The 22140-nt window shown below is 56.1% G+C and overlaps 2 protein-coding genes across 6 annotated transcripts in view; both read right to left on the bottom strand.

Annotated features, from left to right (window-relative positions):
- Positions 1-22140, bottom strand: part of NECAB2 (N-terminal EF-hand calcium binding protein 2) — a 434498-nt gene that overhangs the window by 36765 nt on the left and 375593 nt on the right. The window lies entirely within an intron of this gene.
- OSGIN1 (oxidative stress induced growth inhibitor 1) overlaps positions 1898-22140 on the bottom strand; it is a 34569-nt gene continuing 14326 nt past the window's right edge. The window contains exons 1-7 of one of the 5 annotated variants that reach the window (XM_050775047.1): positions 14742-14895; positions 12907-13010; positions 10381-10479; positions 8742-8878; positions 7082-7273; positions 6769-6860; positions 1898-3163 (exon numbers count right to left, since the gene is read on the bottom strand). In XM_050775047.1, the coding sequence (XP_050631004.1) occupies positions 2218-3163; positions 6769-6860; positions 7082-7273; positions 8742-8878; positions 10381-10447 (1434 nt within the window). In that variant the 5' untranslated portion in view covers positions 10448-10479; positions 12907-13010; positions 14742-14895 and the 3' untranslated portion in view covers positions 1898-2217. Of the gene's footprint in view, positions 3164-6768; positions 6861-7081; positions 7274-8741; positions 8879-10380; positions 10480-12906; positions 13011-13785; positions 14091-14741; positions 14897-18056; positions 18155-22140 lie in introns of those variants that run through there. The other 4 variants (XM_050775051.1, XM_050775048.1, XM_050775050.1 and 1 more) reach the window with 4 other exon arrangements.

Raw genomic sequence — 22140 nt, 5'->3', positions numbered from 1 at the left:
GATGGGGCTACCCAGAGGCGCGGGGTAGGTGGGGCCTGGGGGCGGGGCGGCGCCCCTGGGGTCTGCTCCCCAAAAGTCTCCTGTTGTCCCCGCTTCTAAAGTCCCCCCTCCCACTCGCGGCGCGCTGCAGGGGCCGGAGCGCGGATGTCCAGCCAGCCCGGAGCGCCCTCTGCCGGCTCCAGCCCCAGGGAGCGGCGCCCACGCACCGCGGGCCCTGTCACACCCTAGAGCGACCACCCTTACCTCCCGCGGGCGTGGACGACCCTTCAGGCCGCCCCTTTCGTTACACAACGCCCAGAACCAGTCTTCACCCCAGAACATCTTTCTTTTACACTCCATCCACCCATCCATCTATCCACCCACCCACCCGTCCGTCCATCCATCCATCCATCCGCCCGCCTACCTATCCATCAATCCATCTATCCATCCATCCACCCACCCACCGGCCCATCCATTCATCCATCCATCCACCCACCCACCATCCTCCCATCCATCCATCCATCCATCCAGCCACCCACCCACCCATCCATCCATCCACCCTCCTACCTGTCCATCAATCCATCTATCCATCCATCCACCCACCCACCCGCCCATCCATTCATCCATCCATCCACCCACCCACCATCCTCCCATCCATCCATCCATCCATCCATCCATCTGCCCGCCTGCCCATCTGTCTGTCCATCCACCCCCCCACCCACCCTCCCATCCATTCATCCATCCATCCATCCACCCACCATCCTCCCATCCATCCATCCATCCATCCATCCTCCCTCCCATCCATCCACCCACCCACCCTCCCTCCCGTCCACCTACCCATCATCCTCCCATCCATCCAACCATCCTCCCATCTATCCATCCATCCACCCATTCATTTAAAAGATGAATTAAGGAGAACCCACTAGGTGCCAGGCAGGTGCCCAAGTGCTGAGTTCCAGCAATGGGCAAAACAGATGGTGTACTTGGCCTCCTGGAGCTCCTGGAGCTTACATCCAAGTGGGCAGAGCCAAACACTGAAATGATTCCACAAATAAATGAACAATTAAAACTGAACTGCTGGCAGGGTGTGGTGGCTCATGCCTGTAATACCAGCACTTTGGAGAGCCAAAGAGGGCGGATCACTTGAGGTCAGGAGTTCAAGACCAGCCTGGCCAACATGGTGAAACCCCTGTCTATTAAAAATAAAATAACTAGCTGGGTGAGGTGACAGGCACCTGTAATCCCAGTTACTTGGGAGGCTGAGGCAGGAGAATCGTTTGAACTCAGAAGCAGAGGTTGTAGTGAACCAAGAACCACTGCACTCCAGCCTGGACAACAAAATGAGACTCTGTCTCAAAAAAATAGAAAAATAAAAACTGAACTGCTATGAAAAGGTAGCACCTTGGACCATGAGAGGAGTCTTTGCTGCGATGGCAGTGGAGGGATTTGTGTCAGAAGAGGCTTCCTAGAGGAAGTGATTCTTACCCTGAGAGACCCCAAGGAAGAGGAATTAAAGAAAGGCGGGAAACTGTCCTGGGCTGGGGACCCTCTGTGCAAAGGCCCTGCGGCAGGCAGGGACCTGGCCAGCAGGAGGGACTGAAAGGAAGCCACGTGGCAGAACAGAGAGGAGAGGGGACAGACTGCGGGGGGGGGGGCAGAACTGCAGTGCCCTCCGGGACACCACTCCCTGCACACACCCGCCACTGCCACCCCCAGGCTGTAGTACAGCTGCCCGCTCAACTGCTCCCACACTTGGGGCACCATCCTTTGTACCCCAAGGCCCCAGTCATGGACCTCATCCAGGACCACATGCCCCAGGACTCCTCCCCCAATCACCTTCCCTCCCTTCCCCCGAGCCCAGTGCAGGGTCCCGGGAACACAGCTCCTTCCCTGAGCACAGAGTCCTCAGACGCATGAGTGCAGGTGGGCACTGGCTTTATTTGGGACCTGCTTCTGGAAGGCGCAGGCCTGCAGGTCTCCTGCTGGGTGCTCAGCTGGTCCTGGTGATCCCAGCTCACACCAGCAGCTTTACCCCCAAATCCTAGGTCTAGGCCGACCCTGGCCTGCGGCCACTGTTACCACCTCAGACACTGGGATCCCTACTCCTCTTGACCCCAAAGGTCAGCTATGTGGGCTGACGCCCCTCCCTGGGGCATCTTTGGACGGACCCTACATCCAGCAGAGATGTGGTCATCTTTGTCCTCTCAGGGCCTGGGAGCCAGCAGGTCTGGCCGGGTGTTAGGGTGGCTTCCTGGTCTCCTTCCTTAGCAGGGAGCTGGCCACAGCCAGGGCTCCCCCCTGCACAAACCTCACGAAGTTGTCCCCGGCCAGCGGCCCCATGGCGTACAGGCCCTCCTGGCGGGTGCTCTGGTAGGTGAAGGGGTCCACGTCAATGGGGTTCCTCTTGGTGCTCAGTGGCTGGTCAGGGTCCACTGCAAAGTCAGCCCCTGCCCCAGGCAGGAAGGAGAGGTCGGGGTGGGAGCCGATGAGGACCAGCACCAGGGAGACCTCAAACACCTTCTCGACACCCTTGAGGTCCTGGAACACGGCCTGGCAGTCTTCCTTGAAGCACAGCAGCCGGTGCCCGGGGAGGCTGCGGTAACCCTCGTAGGGGCTGGGCGACAGGATGGACTGCTCCCGCATCATCTGATGCACCTTGTGGTACTCAGGGTACAGCATCTTGGGCAGCTGGTTGAACACCAGGCCAGGGTCGTCCACGGCCCGGCGGAAGGCATGGATCACGGGGATGTTGTAGTGGCGGGCGTAGAGGACTGCATCAGCCGCTGACAGCCCCGCGCCAATGATGAGGACAGGGTCCGAGGCTGGGGTCAGCGCACCCACCCTTGTGGCCGCCTCCAGAGCGGACAGCTCATGGTGGATGAAGGGCAGGGCCTCCCCGGGGATGCCCAGCCGGGCTGGGCTGTCGAACGTGCCTGTGGCGAGGACCACGTTGCGGGCCCACAGCGAGAAGGGCTGCCGGCCCTGGTCCCTGCTCAGGAAGCCGCTCACCTGGAAGAGGGGGCTGGAGTCCTGGGCCCCACAGCTGTTGGGATTGGGGGTCCCCCACTCCACGGCTGTGACTACAGCACCGGACACAAAGTTATGCCCCAGACCCTTCTTGACCACGTAGTCCCTGTAGTAGTGGGCAATGTCCCCGGCCGTGGCCCGGCTGTTGCGAAGGCCTCTGTTGGGGAGGATGCAGGAGGCCAGAGTCAGACACTGTTAAGGGCTGGGGGGCTGGGTGGGATGGGAGAGGTCCAGGGCGGTATCAGGCCCTGGAGCTGGACTAGGCTGTAGCTGTAGGACTGGGCCAGGTAATTCAACCTCTCCAAGCCTCAGTCTCCTCTTCTGTAAAATGGAGCTAACAAGGGTACCTCCCTCAGGAGAGGTGGTATAGGGTAGTGTAGGGTGGTGTAGGGCGGGGTTCAGAGTGCAGCCTCCAGAGCCACACTGCCTGGGCTCGAATCTTGACTCTGCCATCAGGGAGCTGTGTCTGTTTCCCCAGTTTGCAAAATGAGGAAGATGTTGGTGGCAGGACCTATTTCGTGAGGTTGTAGAGAGGATTTGGTGAGCCGATAAAAACAAAGGGCTTAGGATGGGCCACCATGATTGTCACCTCAAAGGATTAAATATGGTATGATTCCGTTTTTATATAGTTCAGAAACAGGCAGAACTCATCTATGGAGTTGGACATCAAGAGAGGGGTTACCTCCGGGGATGGGGAAGGGGGTCCTGGTCGGAAAGGGCATGGGGGCTTCTGGGAAGAAGGTCGGTTTCTTGATTCTCTGTGCTTACCTTGAGAAATTTCATCAATCGGTACTCACAGGAGTTACGTACTTTTCTATATGTAGCTAATTTTTTAAATTTTATTTTATTATTATTTTTTGAGACAGAGTCTCACTCTGCTGCCCAGGCTGGAGTGCCGTGGCATGATCTCAGCTTACTTCGGCCCCCGCTTCCTGGGCTCAAGCGATTCTCATGCCTGTGCCTCCTGAGTAGCTGGGACTACAGGCATGCAGCGCCAAGCCTGGCTAATTTTTGTATTTTTATTAGAGATAGGGTATTGCCGTGTTGGCCAGGATGGTCTCGAACTCTTGACCTCAAGTGATCCACCGGCCTCGGCTTCCCAAAGTGCTGGGATTACAGGCTCGCACCACTGCACCCGGCCCATATGTAGTCAATTTAAAAGTTGATTTAAAGACTCCCACGTGAGGCACTCGCCATCATTCCCAGCCCACACAGCAGCAGGAGGTATTTTATTATTGTTGTTGCTGTTTTAATTGTCACTCTTTCCAGGGGCAGTGACTGCAGGCCCATTCTTGTGGGGGTTGAATGACAGGCTTTGGCATCATCCTAGCACCTTCCTGTATCTCACTGTGTGACCTTAGATGAGTTAATTTACCCAGCTTGTGGGCTCATGGTTCAGGATGAACTCCCTTAGGGGAGAATCCTGTGCCACCTGCTGTCTGGCTACATGTAGCAGGAGCTGACAATGGACCTCCAAGGCTGTGCCAGTCAACCCAGCGCAGCTCGTCTGTGACCCTGGAATTTATCTCTGTGGGCCGCCATTCTCCTTTTCTCAGTTTTTGTAAAGGTTGTGATACAGAACGGTCCCAAGAGCATGTTCTGTGCGGAGTTATTTATAATAATGACACAATGGAAAGAATGAACGCTCCAGGGCTGGCAGGGGCTGGGTAACCTTGGCAGCGCCGTGAGGGCAGGGGGTGTGTCTGCGGTGGTTTTGTGCTCTGATGTCTAAGCCCAAGGCCTGGCACATAATAAGCATTTGGTGATTTGCCGGACTGGGGATGCTCACCCGCCTTTGGGAATATTGTGAGGCCACGTAAAAGGATGGCTTTGAACGCTGTGACATCGCCACATGAAATGCTTGGGATAGAATGTGAAAACGCAAAAGTAGGCGATAAAAGGCTGTGCTTACATGTGAAATGCAAGTTTCTGGCTGCCTACTAACACGTAGCTACACAAACCTGGGTGTCTTCCTGCCAAACATGCAGAAGAGTCTTTGCATCAAAGAGACAGTGAGGCCTGGAGGGGGACGCCTGGAGTGCCTGCCGTTGGGGACACAAGCCGGGTCACAGCCCTGGGGGCAGAGGAAGCCGGGCTTCCCAAAAGGCAGACGGCACCCGGGCATCTGCGCTGGGGCAGCTTCTCACTTGGGTGGACACACCTGGGAGGAGCAGGGGCTGGAACTCCTTTATTCAGTGATTGAAACTGTGAGAGGAAAATCAATCTTGGGCCCATGAATCACTAAGTTAAAGGAAAAGTCAAGCGGGCAACTGCTTAGGGCAAAGCTGCCTCCCATCCTACTCAAAGTCTTCCCTCTGCTCACTGAGATAAATGCACATCTGATTGCCTGCTTCGGGAAGGCTCATCAGAAACTCAAGAATGCAACTGTTTGTCCCTCACCTGTCGGAGACCTGGAAACCCCCTTCCTGCTGGAGTTGTCCCGCCTCTGGACGGAACCAATGTCCATCTTACATATATTGATTGATGTCTCAAGTCTCCCTAATGTACACAGCCAGGCTGTGCCCCGACCACCTTGGGCACATGTTATCAGGACCTCCTGAGGCTGTGTCATGGTCATGCATCCTCAACCTTGGCAATTAAACTTCCCAAATTGAGACCTGTCTCAGATATTCAGGGTTCACAAACCATTTCTCTAGGGTGGCCATGATGGGGCAGGAAGCCAGATGGGGAGAAAATACCCCAGCAGTGAAAGGGTGGGGAGAAGTGTGCGTTTCGGGTGAGCTGTTTTCCTTCTCCATTTCCAATAATCTGCATGACCTTAGGTGAGTTAGTTTACCCAACTTGTGGGCTCATGGTTAAGGATGAAACTCACCTGTAGCAAAAGCATTAAAAAAAAGAAGAAAAAAGAAAGTCATCCTGTGAGCTGACCCAGAAAGATGGTTCTAGGCCAGGCTCAGAATAGACCGAGGGGCTGAAGGGAGACCACGGACTGGGGGACCTGTGCCAGAGGCATGGGGCAGGGCGTGAGGGTCAGGGGCCAGCTGTTACCCCCTCCTTAGGGGCTGGGGCACTCCGGGGAGGCCCAGTTGGGGGCCATGTGACAGGATGGTCTGCTGCTTGCACGGGACAGGGGGTCATCAGGGGAGCCCAGCTCTGTTGCTCAGCTCCACTCATGTGGGCTGGACAAGTCCTTTCCCTATCTGAGCCTCAGTTTCCCCCTCTGGAAGAAGAGGAAGACAGACCAGATGCACTCTGAAACCCCTGTACCTCTGACTCCTGGGCTCAGTGTGGGGGGCCTGTGAAAGGAAAATAAATCTTGGGGCCCCCCAAATCACGAAGCTAAAGGGAAAAGTCAAGCTGAGAACTGCTGAGGGTCAACCTGCCTCCCCTTCTATTCAGTCACCCCTCTGCTCACAGAGATAGATGCATATCTGATCGCCTCATTTGGAGATGCTCATCAGAGCTTCAAAAGGATGCAACTGTTTATCTCTCACCTACCTGTGACCTGGAAGCCCCTCCCCGCTTCCTGCCTTTGCTTCAAGTTGGCCCACCTTTCCAGACCGAACCAGTGTACTTCTTACAAATACTGATTCACGTCTCATGTCTCCCTAAAGTGTTTAAAACCAAGCTGTGCCCGATCACCTTGGCTACACGTCCTTAGGACTTCCTGAGGCTGTGTAATGGGCGTGTCCTCAACCTTGGCAAAATAAACTTTCTAAAGTAACTGAGACCTGTCTCAGATTTTCTGGGTTCACAGGCCCAACCTTCCGTGTCCCCCAAGGCGTCCTGGGGCAGCCTCACCTTCGCTTCTTCTGCATCCAGTCCTTGACCTCCAGGTCCGGGAGCCCCATCCACTGGCCTTGGCTCAGGGTCACCATGGAGCCTTCGATGGACTGCAGGAAAAGGAACGCTTTGGTCCAGGCCTCTGCTAACCTGAACCCATTTGGGGCTAGAGGGCATGGGAGGCCTTGGTTGGGGCTGGGTGGAGGGAGGAGGGAGAGGCAGGGTTGTGGGGTGGAGAATGAGGAAAGGGAGATGCCAGAGTCCCAGCTCCAAGTGGGGAGAATGAGGGAGAGAGCCCCCCCCACAAGGCATGCCCTCGCTGCCCACTTACGTGCCAGGCTCCCCCGGGGAGGTTTCGGCCCAGGACCACATGGGGGATGGCGTGCTCCTCCTGGTGCTTCCAGGTGAGGACCGACTTCATGTTTCCCCCAAAGTCTGTGTCCGGGCGCAGAAGGGCATCAAAGAGCAGGGCCACGGGGCTTTGGGATCGGCCTTCGAGGCCTTCAGACAGGTAGTCCAGGTCCTGGAGTGGGGCACAGGTCAGAGGGGCTGCTGGAGGAGAGCGGGGTCGTCTTCCCAGAGTCTCAGGCTGGGCAGGAATGTGGGGAATGGGGCTGGGCCGTTTCCGTGGCACTGGAGGGTCTCAGAGAGATACGCACACTGGGGGCAGTTTGAAGCTCTCATTTTGAGGGCTTTCCAGGAGGCCAAGGGCCCCAGAGTACAGAGCAAATGGGCAAGCTTAGATGAGACTGGGGCGATTGCCTGAGCCTACATCCCTACCCTAATATCAGCGTGGTCAGATCAGCTGGGGAGGTGCTGCCTCTTTGTTTTTGTTTTGTTTTGTTTTTGAGACGGAGTCTCGCTCTGTCGCCCAGGCTGGAGTGCAGTGGCGCGATCTTGGCTCACTGAAGCGCCGCCTCCTGGGTTCACGCCATTCTCCTGCCTCGGCCTCCTGAGTAGCTGGGACTACAGGCGCCCGTCACTGTGCCTGGCTAATTTTTTGTATTTTTAGTAGAGACAGGGTTTCACCGTGGTCTCGATCTCCTGACGTCGTGATCCGCCCGCCTCAGTCTCCCAATGTGCTGGGATTACAGGCGTGAGCCACCGCGCCCAGCCGGCGGTGCTGCCTCTTAACAGTAGATAATGCAGGCGGGTTCTGACAAGTCCTGCAGCCATCCATCATTTACCTGTTTAATTTTGCCAAGCCCAGTGTGTCCCTGTTTTACTGGAGTGAGGACATTTTTCTCTGTATGTTATACTGAGGAACTAGTATTCTATGGAGAGCATTTTGAAAAATACTGATCCAGATCAAATGGTCAAGACCTATTTCCTCATCCCCAACTTGGGCGGGAGGGGAACAGGAGGATGTATGCTGCCTAACGAGGGAGGTCAACAAGGGGAGGTCGTGGAGGGGCACAGTGGAAAACAAGGGTATGGAGGGAGGATATGCAAACCCTTGTGGGCAGGAGGTAGTGGGACTGAAATATCTGTGGCAGAGTTCCTCAACCTTGGCCCCACTGACATTTGAGCCAGATCGTTCTTTGTAGCTAGAACAAAGTCATCCAAATGTCAGTGGGGCCAAGGTTGAGAAACTCCACCGCAGATATTTCAGTTCCACCACCCTCGCTGTCCTGTGCAGTGTTGGACGTTTGCCAGCATCCCTGGCCTCCACCCTGCTAGATTTGGTAGTACCGCCACCCTGCCATGACAACCCAAATTGTCGCCAGACATTGCCAGGTGCCCCCAAGGAGAAAAATCGTCCCCTCCTTGAGAACCACGGGTCTAGGGCATAGTGAGTCCTAGACCATGTGGCATTTGTGGGTCTCTGATTTCTCTTTCATGATCTCCGTGGCTGACTTTGTGGACTCTTGAATTCTGTGTTTGGTCTTGTTTCCAGCAAACACACACTTTTGTTTTTCCCTGGGAAAGCTGCGGTAGTTTTCCAAGGGCGGGTGTGTCTTCCCCAGAGCTCCGGCCCCAGGCTGACCCACCTGGTCCAGGATGGAGACCCCCGGGGCCTCGGTGAGCTTCCTCTGCAGCAGGGGGTGTGGGTGGACAGCATCTGGCTTCACATAGGGTGTGTAGCCGGAGAGCAGGTACGACAGGCAGATACCAGAGGGGCCGTTACCTGGGGAGAGAGGGTGGAGGTTAAAGGGGGTGGCCTTTTCAGGTGGGAGACACTACTGTGGAACGCTTTGATCTAGATGTGGCACATTCATTCATTTATCCTTCATTCATAAAAATAAAATATCGATTAAGCCCTTAGCCTGTGCCAGACACTATGCCTAATGATAATTTAAAAAAGAAGGAATGGACAACTGCTGAGAGCTTCTTCTGTGCCAGGAATTGTACTGAGAGCTTTCGCAATAGCCTCACAATAGCTTCAGTGAGGTAAGTGCTACTCTTTTCCTCCTTTTATCCTTGAGGAAATGTGTACAGAGAGGTTAAGTAACTTGCCCGTGGTCACACGGCTGGAAGGTAGATGAGCCGGGATTAAAACCCAGACAGAGGGAACCTCTGACAACATGACTGAGATTCTGAGATTGCTAACAACTAGGTCAGATGGATGAGGGAATGTAGCACAGACTGCTATGTGGCTTGGGGGCGAGCTTGAGTGGTGGGTGCTCGTGGGCGCTCAGGGGTGCCGGGCCACCTGTTGGGTCTGCTGCTTGCATGTCTGAAGAACTGCGCCACCATCTGTGGTGCTTCCTGGGCAATTCACCAGGCACAGCCCTGTGATAGCGCTTCTCTTTTTATCTGTCCTTTCCCCTCTCCTTATCTCGTCTGATTCAGAATATTACTCATATGTAGGATACCAGGAGGAACCATAAGAAATCACAAGCACCCATCTGTTTTTGCCTTACAGAAATGACCATCTCACGTGGCTCAACTGGACGCCTGCATACTGGGGGGTCATCTGTCGCCATTTTTGCAGACAGAGGACAGGAATTATAAGCAGCTGCTGTGTGTCCTCTCGTGTGGGCACCTAGCACAGTGCTGGGCACAGGGTAGTCATGGGACCACTGTGGGCTCAGGACCAGGCCTCCCTGCCCCACGCTGGGTTGCCTCCAGCTGATGGGTGTGTTCTAGAGCCCTGGGTTCTCGGAGGTGTAAAAGGGAATGATAGTTTATAAACGGCTAAGCCTAGCACTGGCCACATAGTAAACGCTCAATGGCTTAAAGACCACTGTAAAGAGGCCAGGCCTGGGCCAAGCATGGTGGTTCACACCTATAATCCCAGCACTTTGGGAGGCTGAGGCAGGCAGATCACTTGAGGTCAGGAGTTTGAGACCAGCCTGGCTGACATGGCGAAACCCCGTCTCTACTAAAAATACAAAAGTTAGCTGGGCATGGTAGCGAGTGCCTGTAATCCCAGCTACTCGGGAGGCTGAGGCAGGAGAATGGCTTGAGCTCGGGAGGCGGAGGTTGCAGTGAGCCAAGATCGCACCACTGCACTCCAGCCTGGGTGACAGAGTGAGACTTTGTCTCAAAACAAAAACAAACAAACAAAAAAACCCCCTGAAATACAAAAAAGAGGCCAGGCCTGGACTTGCCCAGTTCCTGCCCTCAGACCTGGGGGGTACCCGGAAGGCTCAGTGGAGCCCCTCCCCGGCTGCTGCTGACACTCACCCACGATGATGACTGGGAGGGGCTCTGAGCTGCTGGCGCCGAGGTGGTCCTTTCTGGAGGAGCTCATGGCTGGTGGGGGGCTTGGGGCTGGCGGTGGACCTGGAGCGGGGGAGAGGGGAAGGAAGAGCCCGTTTGGGTGAGGCCTGGGTGTCCACACAGCCACTTCACCTTCCAGCTAGGGTGGCCTCCTGTGGCCCCTAGGGTCTTGTCCGGGGTCCCCGTGAGGCATATCTGATGGGACTCCCTTCTTGCTCCCACACAGCCTCTGCTCCGAACAGCCCGTCTGCCCCACCCCTCCCTGGTCATGCAGGACGTGACCTTCCCTCCTCTGGCCTGGTCGCCCCAGGCAGCCACTGTCCCTCTGAGCCTCACTCTACTCTCCCATCTCACTGGAGCAGCAACAGTCCCCGAAGCTCATTATCTGTCTTCCCGAGAGGCCGTTCCTGGCCAACCCAGGAACAAGCCCTGCCAGGCCCTTCTGTGGGCCACAGCCCTCGAGTCCCAGTGTGGCCTGGTGGACTTTGGAATTGTCACCCAGCCCTGGAAGTTGCTCCCTATCCCATTCCTGGGCCTCTCTGGGTCTCAGTTTCCTCATCTGTAAAATGGAAGCAGTGGGTCCCTACCTCCTAGGATGGTTGAGGGATGCAGTGGGCTCACAGATGGGAAGCACCTGCCTGGAGCGAATTTACCATGGGGAAAGGGCCAGTGCTGTGGCCTGCCCCAGGGGCTGGGCTGGACTTGGGGAAATGGAAGCAGTGGCCAGGTTTGGGGACGTGCCGGTGAACCTGCCATCTCTGGGGCAGCTGCGCCCTCTGCTGGCCCCAGGCCCAAATCGCTCAAAGGGACTCAGGTGCTGGTCCTAGAGCTGCCAGTGCCCAGAGGGGCATCAGACCCACCTTCTCCCCTACACCAGCTCGCAGAGGACACTAGCCTCACCCGAGGGCCACACGCTGCCAACACCTTTGTGGGCGCATGGTTGGTGAGCATTTGGCACTTACTCTGTACCAGGTATTTGACATGCTTTTTCTCATATCCGCCTCACACTGACCCTGTGCAGTCCTGGCCGTGTTAACGTCCCTTTCCACAGATGTGTGAATGGGGCTCAGAGAGGTCGCACAAGCTTCTCAGTGTCGTGCAGCTGGCTTTGAAACCCAGGGCTCACTGGTGCCAAGGCCCTGCCAGTGCCACCACCCACGCCATTCGGCCTGTCCCCCATGGAGATCCAGGTGCCACACTCACAGGGGAAAGACTGAGTGGGAGGGCACTGGGCTTGGACCATCCAGAGTGGCCAGGGGTGGGGGCCCAGGGTCACCTGCCTCCAGAATTCTTCCAGAGAAAGTGGGAATCTGGATTTCTATGCGAATTATCTGCTTTGAAGAAGTGCGCAATGAATGAAAGCACGGTTTTGGAAGATCCTTAACAGGCCAGCCAAACACAGCTGAGACCAGTGTGTGGCCTCTGATGTGCGCAGGGTGACAGAAACACCATCGTCCACCTCCAGGCAGGCTCCGAGGAGATGGATGAGAGACTGCCATACAGATGGGCCACTGAGAGGACCCGAGTGTTGCCCCCGCAGTGACAACAACTGACCTTCTCACAGCACTCTACAGTGGGAAGGAGGTTGCATCTAAGCAGTAGCATCCAGCCCACTCAGCAGCCTTGACAGGTGAGCCCTGTCACCTCCGTCTTGCAGGTGAGGAGAAGGAGGCTCCGAGGGTGAGGATGAGCCCAGCAGGGAAGGGGTCTGTCAGGGACCCCTGTGTTGGTGCTCTCTGCTCCCCTGAGCGCAGCCTTCCTTGCCTCCGCTGGGGCGGGGGCCAGGGACAGCTTCTGTGTCCTGTCTAGGCAAGCCCGTATGCCCAGCACCCAAGACCTCCTCCTCCCTTTCCGGAGAGAAGGAAGGTGACATCCTGCAGTCGCCAGGGACCACTTGGCCTCTCCCTGCCCGGCTCCCTGCAAGGCCCCAGGATGCCCGCCTGGGGAGGGGATTTCAGGGTGACGCCGCCACCAATTATAATAGTAATAGTCACAAGAACAACAAAGGCAGCATGTGGCTGACATTTCCATACTTCTGTGGAGTGGGCTGCGTGCCAGGCATGATCTCAACACTTAATACACATTAACAAATTGAATCCTTATTTAATCGGGTTGTTGTAAGTACTCTGAGGGCCAGAGAGTTTCTCACGGCCCTTTACAGTCTGCAAGGTGGTTGAACCAGCTTTCACAGGCTGGGCTGGATCGGAGCCCAGGTCGCCCTGCTCCAGAGCCTTCTCTGTGCCCCGAGGGCTGTGACAGCTCTTGCTGAGACCCCTCTGCCGGGTGGAATGTGCAGTGTCCGTTCCAGGGTCCCCCACTGCTCTGTCACAGCGCTAGTGGCAGGCAGGGAGGCAGAGGGACAGCTGATGACCTGGTGTTCTGGCCGGGAAGGGATCATTTCTCATTGACCCTGAGCGCTGGGTATACCCAGAGGCCTTGGAGAATAGGACTGCGGGTCCCGGAGAGCTTTCTCTGGCTCGCTCCTGGTACCTTTCTCTGGCTTGCTCCTGGTACCTTTCTCTGGCTTGCTCCTGGTACCCTCAAATGGCTCCGAGCCCCTCAGTCCTCATCATGGTCCACGGGAACAGCAGCCACTGGGGAGCATGGGACCTCCTGGTAAGGGGCTTCCCCACATTACCTCCTTTGATCCTCCTAGCAACCCACTTTGCAGATGAGGAGACTGAGGCTTGGAGAGGTGAAGCCATGCCCTGAGGCTATCGAGCCGGTGGGCGATGGAACCAATATTTGATCCCCGTGGGCTGACCCCCCGGACACCCCAACCCCTTCCCCAAACGGGTGAGCCAACGTGCTCCATCTGCCCCAGTGCACCCGCCCTGGGCCATGCGATTCTCCCACCACCCTGAGAAACACACTTGCAGGAGCCCCTGTTGGCCAGTGAGGAATCTGAACTGGCTGCTCCTTACCACCCTCTGCAGGCAGCAGAGGGCACTGATTTACCGCCAGGGCTTTGGGGCTCCAAGTCCAGGGCTCCCTCCTGAGACTGTCCTCAGGCACCTGAACAGAAGCTTCTGGACGCCACATACGTGAGGTCACCACCCAGGGGCTGGACCTGAGAAGTCACTTCCTGCGCAGAGTGACCCACGACGCCCCAAAGTCCCAAGCAGCTTGACGCTGTCACCCATTACCTCAGACAAGTATGCTGCCAACTTACAAAAGAGCGTCCAAAGTTTCATTTCAGTTCTTTTTGTGCTTTTCAGTTTTATGGGGTTGGAAGAGTCAATTTTTAATGTTATCTTTTTAACTCCCTTTGATTGAAGACGGCAGTAGATGGAAAGAAGTTAACATTAAAAATTGATGTTTCAAATTTCACAAAGGCAAATATGATAAAAGAAATGAAAACAGTTGCACCTTCGACTGATATTTCTTTCAAGTGTGCAGCATTTGTACTTCTGAGGTTGTTAAAGCTGCAAACGGCTCTGAGACTCTGGGACACCTGTATGTCTGCATTTCTTTGGCACCTCTAGTGGCCATTTACTCATTTGCCTTTGAAGACACCCCAAGAGGTGGGCTTTCTCATCCCCATTGTGCAGAGGAAGAAACGGCCTTCAGGAGGAGTGGGCGCCTTGCCTCAGGTCACCTAGGAGTGTCCAAGACCATGGCCATGTGACAAATCTTAGTTCTGCCAAGTCCCCTCCAGTAAAACAGCTGATTACAGGGAGACCAAGAAAGTGACATGAAGCCCTGGGGGGCTAAAGTGTGAGGAGGTGGTCTATCCACGCAAGCGGCACTTGCTGTTTATCACAGATGAGCCCTCACTCCAGTGCCGCACACCTGGAGCCCAGGATCTCCTGCAGCTCCCCAGCCTCCCAGGGGCCACCCTCCCGACCCACCGCACTCTTGAGCCTCCTGAGAGAAGCTAAGTTGCTGGGACCTCCGGGGCTTGGGGGCTGTTCATGGGCACCCATGGCTCTGTCCCTCCTGAGCAGGAGAAGCAGAAACCGGGAGGGCACCCAGCCTGGCTGCCGACAGAGTGGTCGTAGAACAGCGGGCGGCACACCCGGCTGGCCACACCCCTCTTTCCTGCTAGGAACGGCGGTTACATGGGCCAGGGTATGCTGGGACTGTGGCCGCTTCAGCTGCTTGGCTGAGGGTGCCAGGGACACAGCTGAGGATCTGGGAGGAACCTGGGGTAGGGGAGAATCCTGCCGGGCTCCAGAGAACCCAGGGGAGGGCCTCCACTCAGGACCGCCCGGGATCACTGCCTGGCGCCAGGGCTCTGCAGACCCTCCAGTCCAGCTGGGCCTGCCACTGGTGCCTGGGATGTGCCTGATTCCCTGCCCCGGAGCCTGGCCCCAGACACTCACCTGACAGGCAGTGGTGCGGGAGCCCGGCGAGCCTGGCCAAGTTGTGCTCTAGGAGGGTCAGGGGATCACAGATCACAGAGTCCCCCGTGAGATCGGGACACCCATTACCCCGTGGGGATCCAAGAGGCTCTGAGAGGCCAGAGGGAAGTGAGGGTATTTCACAGGGAGGGAGGAGGCGGCGCAGGCAGTGGGCGGGGCCAGGAAAATCACTTTCATAAGCGTGAGTCAGCAAGGACCCGTGATGAATGAACTTGCACACTGGGCGGGTGTCACGCTGCCTGCCTCATGGCCAGCCTTAAAGGGCCCCTGCTGGGCAGCATGCCAGGGGGCCTAGGGTGGCGCTCCCTCCCAGCCACCTCCCCCCAGCCAGACCCCCATCCCCAGGGCTCAGTCTCTGGAGGAGGAACCAGTAACCTCTGAATGAGCCAGCCTGGCCTTTCCCACAAGGAGGAGGAGATGGCTTTGTCCGGCGCACAAAATAAACCCGTCCAGTTCCCTCATTCCACCTGGATTCTACTGCACCCTCCAGCCCCCAAAAGCCCTCTGGCACCAGCCTGCCTGGGCTGAGAATCCAGCTTTGCCATTTCCTGGCTGCAGGGCTCTGGCAAGCTGCTTAGGGCCCACACCTCAGTGTTCTCATCTGAAAACTGGGGCAAGTCACAGATTGTCTCTGCCAGAGTGGCTGTGAGGGTTTAAATGACATCTTTCTGGGCTGCCATGCTTAGAACTTGAAGCCTGCTCCCTGGCTCTTCTCTCCTGTTTTGTGTGGGTAGCACTGCACACCCCACACCTTGCTGTTTCCTAATTATTATTATTATTATTTGAGACGGAGTTTAGCTCTTGTTTCCCAGGCTGGGGTGCAATGGCGCGATCTCGGTTCACTGCAACCTACACCTTCCGGGCTCAAGCAATTCCCCTGCCTCAGCCTCCTGAGTAGCTGAGATTACAGGCGTGCGCCACCACGCCCGGTGATTTTATATTTTTAGTAGAGATAGGGTTTCACCATGTTGGCAAGGCTGGTCTGGAACTCCCGACCTCAGATGATCTGCCTGCCTCAGCCTTCCAAAGTGCTGGGATTACAGGCGAGATGCCGCACCCGGCCTGTTTCTGAATTATTTTATTGTCTCTCTTCCCAAACCAGAACGTGAGCTCTGTGTGGGCAGGAAGGCGTATTCGCGACTGCTCTACCCAGCGTCTAGAATAGCACTTAGCACACATAGGTGCCCAATATCGCTTAAACAGAAGGGAGGCACAGAGGGAAGCAGGGAGGGAGGGAGGGGAGAGGGAAGTAGGGAGGGAGGGGAGGGGGGAGGGAAGTAGGGAGGGATGGAGGGAAGGAGGGAGGAAGGCAGGGAGGGAGGAGGGAGGAAAGTAGGGAGGGACGGAGGGAAGGAGGGAGGAAGGAGGGAGGGAGGGAAGTAGGGAGGGAGGTGGGCAGAAAGGAGGGAGGAAGGCAGGGAGGGAGGGAAGGAGGGAGGGAGGGAAAGGGAGGAAGGCAGGGAGGGAGGGAGGGAAGTAGGGAGGGAGGAGGGAGGAAAGTAGGGAGGGAAGTAGGGAGGGAGGAGGGCAGGAAGGAGGGAGGAAGGCAGGGAGGGAGGGAAGGAGGGAGGGAGGGAAAGAGGGAGGAAGGCAGGGAGGGAGGGAGGGAGGAAGCTGACACGGTGCACACATAGACCTCAGTGTACATTTGCTGTTATTTTCAGTGTTGATGTTGTTGTAGACCTCATCCTCCCATCTGCCACCTTGGAGGGGTGGGGGATGGGGGGTGCACCTTTGAGTGCAAACTTTAAGAGGAAACCAAAACCAGTAAACAAAATAGTATTTTGAGGCAATTAAAAAAATCTAAATTAATGCAAAAAAGCCAGGATAAACCCAGACAGCTTCCAGAGCAGTGCCTTGGGGCTGATGCAAAAGGAGAACCAGGACTTCCGATGCTGTGTTTCTAATAAAAGTTTGATCTTTTTTTCATTCTGGATTTTTTTTCATGAATTTTGATTTGTAAGAACACTGCATGTACACAGTATGTATTCTGGTGATGGGGGTGCTTTGGCGCCGCTAAAATTTTGTGCCTGAGGTGATGCCTCACCCTCCTCACCCTCGTCGTGGACCAGGTGGCCACAGCCCTGCCCTGGAGTCATGTACAGCCTGGAAACCGCAGCCCAGGGCCCCGGAGCATCTGCTGGCAGGGCTGGGGCTGGGTCCTGGTGAAAAACACTTCTGATGAGGTGAGAGTAGCAGGAACCTACAGAGGGGAGGGGGGGAGGGGGGGGGGAGGGAGGGAGGGAGGGGGGGGGAGAGAGAGAGAAAATGAGAATGTTGTGCATGTGTGCACATGTGCTCATGTGTGCATGTGTGTGTGTACCTGTGTGCCAGTGCTGGCACTAAGGGAGGGCCTGATGGCTGGGGGTAAGGGTTTAGGGGGCAGAATGAGAAGCTGGGGTGAAAAAGCTTAGGGAAGAGGTTAGACACAGTTAGGGCCACGTGCACAGAGGGCCAGGAGGGCTGGGGAGAGAGCCAGGACTGAGCTGGGTCTCTCCTTCCCCTCTTCTGCTTCCCTGGGTGACCTGTGCCCAGGACCCTGTGATCGGAGAGCCCAGAGTTTGGTTTAATGCTCTGCTGCCACTGCCTTAAAATTCTTAATTTTGAACACGAATGTCCTGAATTTCCATTTAGTACTAGGCCCCAAAATCTCATGATGCGTCCAGCCTGGGGCTGTACCCTGCATGAGGCTGGGTAGGTGGGAGCTGTCTGTGGGTTCAGCCCTGGCGGGCTGGGTAGGCTTTGACAAGGCATAGTCCCCTCAGCCTCAGTTTTAACCAAGGGAAATTGGCCCTGGTATTCCTTTCCTCCTGGGGCCCTCAGCAGCAGTGTCGCACAGGGTGGTGGTGGGGTGGCGGGGGGAGCAGGAAGCCCCTTGCTCTGAGCCTTGGCTCTTGTCCAGTGTCTAGCCCCACCACAGGTGTGCTGTGTGACCAGGGGTGGGAAGCTTCCCTCTCTGGGCTTCTGTTCCAGCTGTAGCCTTGTGATGAACAATCTCTCACACTCTGAATGTGCAGCTCCAACACACCAGGACCTAGACAGGGGTTTTGAACATGAGGGCAGGGAGCGAGCCTTGGCTCTTGTCCAGTGTCTAGCCCCACCACAGGTGTGCTGTGTGACCAGGGGTGGGAAGCCTCCCTCTCTGGGCTTCTGTTCCAGCTGTAGCCTTGTGATGAACAATCTCTCACACTCTGAATGTGCAGCTCCAACACACCAGGACCTAGACAGGGGTTTTGAACATGAGGGCAGGGAGCGGGGCCGCTGCGGCCGACGTACCTCTTGTCTGCACTGCATATTTCCCCGGCAGGAGCCTCTCGGTCTCCACTTCCCCATCCCACGGTGCCCAGTCTGCAGCTTCCAAGAGATTTTGGGTGTGTAAACTGAGGCAGAGAGAGACATGCACCCAGGATCAGAGACCCCCCCCCACCCTGGAGTGCACAACTCCTTAAGGCTGGGGCTTGAGAAGGCCTGAGGCTGCGGGTCTGGAGGGGAGACCCGGGAAGGAGGTGGGCTTCCCCGGACCCCGTCTCGTCTCCTGGGCTTGGCCTGGCCCTTCCTCCAAACCTGTCCTGCCCCTGCTGACCCTGACCTTGTTCTAGAATTTGAAAATTTGCTGATATGGAGAACTGTGGGGCGGGACGTGGACTTTCCTCCCTGCCGTCTTGTTTACCTGTTAGGTGATTATTGGAAACAGAATTGCTGAGTTGCTCCTGGAAAGTTTGACTAAGACAAAGACAGACACTGTTAAAGGCAGGCAAAAGGGCGATGGTTAGAAGGGCCACGGGGAGGGGAGGAGCCAAATGGGTCTTTGCAGGCTGACTTGAGGGGGCTGTCTTGGGGGCCAGTGGGTGCCCTGGTTCCCCTGGACCGGCCTTGTGCTTTGAGGCCATGAGTTCAAGTGGCTACTGAGAGCTTGCCACGTGATCCTCCAAATTCAGGTGTGCCCACAGGACGGTTTCCAGAGACAGCAAAAGAAAATAGAGGTTCCAGGGAAATTTGAAATTCAGATAAATAAGAAACAAACTTTTAGTATAGCTTCAATATTGCACGTGACATACTTATACTAAAAGTTTATTTCTTATTTACCTGAAAATTCAAATTTCCCTGGCAGCCTGTGTTTTATTTGTCAATTCTAGTTGTAAATGTAAAATACATACCAGAATTCAAAGAATTAGTACCAAAAAGGTAAAATATCTCATTCATAATTTTAATATGGATTACATGTTGCAATGAAAATAAGGAAAATATTTGACATACTGGGCTAGATAGAATATATTATTAAAATTAGGCAGGGTGCGGTAGCTCACTCCTGTAATCCCAGCACTTTGGAAGGCTGAGGCGGCTGATCACCTGAGGTCAGGAGTTCGAGACCAGTCTGGCCAATATGATGAAACCCCGTCTCTACTAAAAATACAAAAATTAGCCAGGCGTGGTGGCAGTCACCTGTAATCCCAGCTACTCGGGGAAGCTGAGGCAGGAGAATTGCTTGAACCCAGGAAGCAGAGGTTGCAGTGAGCTAAGATTGAGCCACTGTACTTCAGCCTGGGCGACAGAGCGAGATTCCATCTTAAAAAAAAAGAGGCCGAGTGCGGTGGCTCACGCCTATAATCCCAGCACTTTGGGAGGCCGAGGTGGGCGGATCACAAGGTCAAGAGATCGAGACCATCCTGGTTAACACGGTGAAACCCCGTCTCTACTAAAAATACAAAAAAAATTAGCCAGGTGTGGTGGCGGGCACCTGTAGTCCCAGCTACTTGGGAGGCTGAGCCAGGAGAATGGCGGGAACCCAGGAGGCGGAGCTTGCAGCGAGCCGAGATCATGCCACTACACTCCAGCCTGGGTGACAGAGTGAGACTCCGTCTCAAAAAAAAAAAAAAAAAAAAAAAAAAAAGAATATATTATTAAAATGAATTTCACTCATCTCTTTTTATTTTAACCTGGCTACTGGGATGTTGGAGGACACACATGGCTCTCGTTGGGTCTTTGTTGGACACTACTGGTGTGGACCTCGGCACTGTTGCTAACAAGAGCTGGGACATTCCAGGGTTCCTCACTGAAAGCCCCACTCTGTCCCAGGAACCCCCAGGCCGGGGTAAACCAGGACAGTTGGTCACCCTGCAGTGCCGCAAGTGCCCAGGTGGACAGTGTGGCCAGTAGAGGCGCTGTCCTTCTGAGCCTCAGTTTGCCCATCTGTGCACTGCTCCTGCCGACGTGGAGTGTTGGGGTGGTGGCGGCGGATCCGTGCAGGCTGAAGGAAGGGGCCTGGCACTGGGGAGCCCCTGGTGCTGGATGGCAGGCCCCTCCCCAGGCCTCCCCGGCCCCCATGCAGGCTGCCCAAGAGCTGAGGAGCCAGGGGAGGAGCGGGTAGGGGTGGCCTCAGGGTGCATCCCTGGTGGTCCTGGTATCGAAATGGATCCCCTGTGCCCCTATTGGAAAACCACCATTCCTCTCTGCCTAAGAAATCCCAGAGCCATTCAAAGGGGCCTCTCTTGACTCCTCCTCATCCCTTCCCACCTCTGTTTTTTGCCTCCCTCTTCCTCAACCAGTGGCTCCCGCAGCTCTACCACTGCTGGGCACCTGCAGGCATTGGGCACTGTGAACAGAGGGTTCTTCAGGCACAGCCGAGGCTCAGAGAGGCCGATCTCAAGCCTGAGGCCACACAACGTGAGTGGCAGAGCTGAGGCTCGAACCCAGCTGCAGAGTTGGGCACCTCCAGGAAAAGACAGAGCAAAGGAATGAAGGAGGCCTCCTTCTTGCCTCAGGTGCAAAGGCACGGGTCCAGAAACTCGGCCACGTTCACCACACCACGGCCCACAGGCCCTGCTCACGTCCACGGCTGCCCACACTGTAGGTGCATTTCTTGGACCCATGCTTTAGACCTGCACACCGGTCCAGCGAGGAGGGCACAGTGCTATGATTCTCCCCACACTACAGGTGAGGAAACGGAGGCCCTGAGTGTAAGGTGTGGCCCAAGTCATGGTCAGTGGCAGAGCTAGGGCTGTCACCCCGTCCTGCCCAGAGCGGTGGCATGAAGAGATCAGGCCATTCCAGCTCATGAAACAGCTAATATTTGTTTGGTGCCACAAGGTGTACAGAGCCTTTTCACCCACACTGTGTCATCGATTCTCCCAGAGCAAGAGCACACAGATGGGCAGATATTTACAATACGGATTTCAGTTTACAGAGGAAGAAAGCCGGAGGAGCCTTCCCAAGGCCACAGGAAATGGAGTGGGGTGAAGGGATTGAGACTTCAGGCTGTCTGGAGGCCAAGCCACGGAGGGCACGGGTGTGAGCTGCCGGTGCCCTGCTCAGGGGAGACAGCCTCAGCCAGCTCCCGGGGGGTGGGGGCGCGGGGCCACTGTTACCCCCGGGGGAAGAGGGCGCCACAGCTGAGGACTCAGGGCCCAGGGAATGGGGTAGAGGGAGGTCAGGAGCCATAGGAGGAGGGCGGGGAAGGGTGGCCGCACAGGGGTGAGGCTGGGGAGGCTCCCGTGTCTTCAGGCAGCCACATCCTGTCTTCCCCGATTCCTCCCTCTTTTTCCTAAAACCCAAGAGCGAGTCTCGGCAGGAGAGTGAATGTGCCTGCCCCAGAGTTCAAGCCGTCAGGCGGTCCAGCCCAGCTGTGTAAAAGCCCTCCACTTTGGCGTCAGACAAGCTGGGACTGGGCTCCGTCGCTGTTGGCTGTGTGACTCCGGGCCTGTGGCTGAACCTCTCAGCGTTTCCGTTTCTGTGTGTGAGATGGGGAGAGCGGCACCTGCGTTCTGGCGGAACCTCCGTCTCCGCTGCACACTGCGGATTGGCTGGGGAGATTTTAAAATACACTGATGCCCAGGTCCCGGCCCAGAGAGGTCTGACATCCCTGGGCTGGAGTGTGGCTGGACATGGGGAGTTTTGTCCCCGGCGATGGCCTGGGCTGAGAGCCTCTGTCCCTGCGGCCGTTGGAGGATGAGCTGAGATGCAGCCTAGAAATTGCCTGGCCTGTGGAGGTGCTGCATACATCACCCCTCCACCCGGCAGCCCATCTGTTGTGTAAAATACATTCACTGCCCCGTTGAAGGAACAGCCACAGGTTCTAAAGGAAACGCTCATCTTCAGAAGAGCCAGGCCAGCAGGATGGCAGGGGCCCGCTGGTGACCCTGGTATGGGGGTGGCTCATGGGAAGCCCAAAGGGCTACTGAATCGGCCACCTGGAAGAGAGAACCCCATCGGCACCTTGCTCATTCACCGTGTGCAGGATAAGCCCTTCCCTGACTCAGTTCCCATAGCACCGACTTTGAACTCAATGGACTTTGAACTCAATAGACTTTGAACTTGGTGTTTCCCCTTGGGTGTTTCATGTCACTCATCCTAAGCATGGCCA

The sequence above is a fragment of the Macaca thibetana genome, chromosome 20 (assembly GCF_024542745.1).
Source record: "Macaca thibetana thibetana isolate TM-01 chromosome 20, ASM2454274v1, whole genome shotgun sequence".
NCBI classification, from domain to species: domain Eukaryota; kingdom Metazoa; phylum Chordata; class Mammalia; order Primates; family Cercopithecidae; genus Macaca; species Macaca thibetana.
This window is presented reverse-complemented; position numbering and strand designations above follow the sequence as displayed.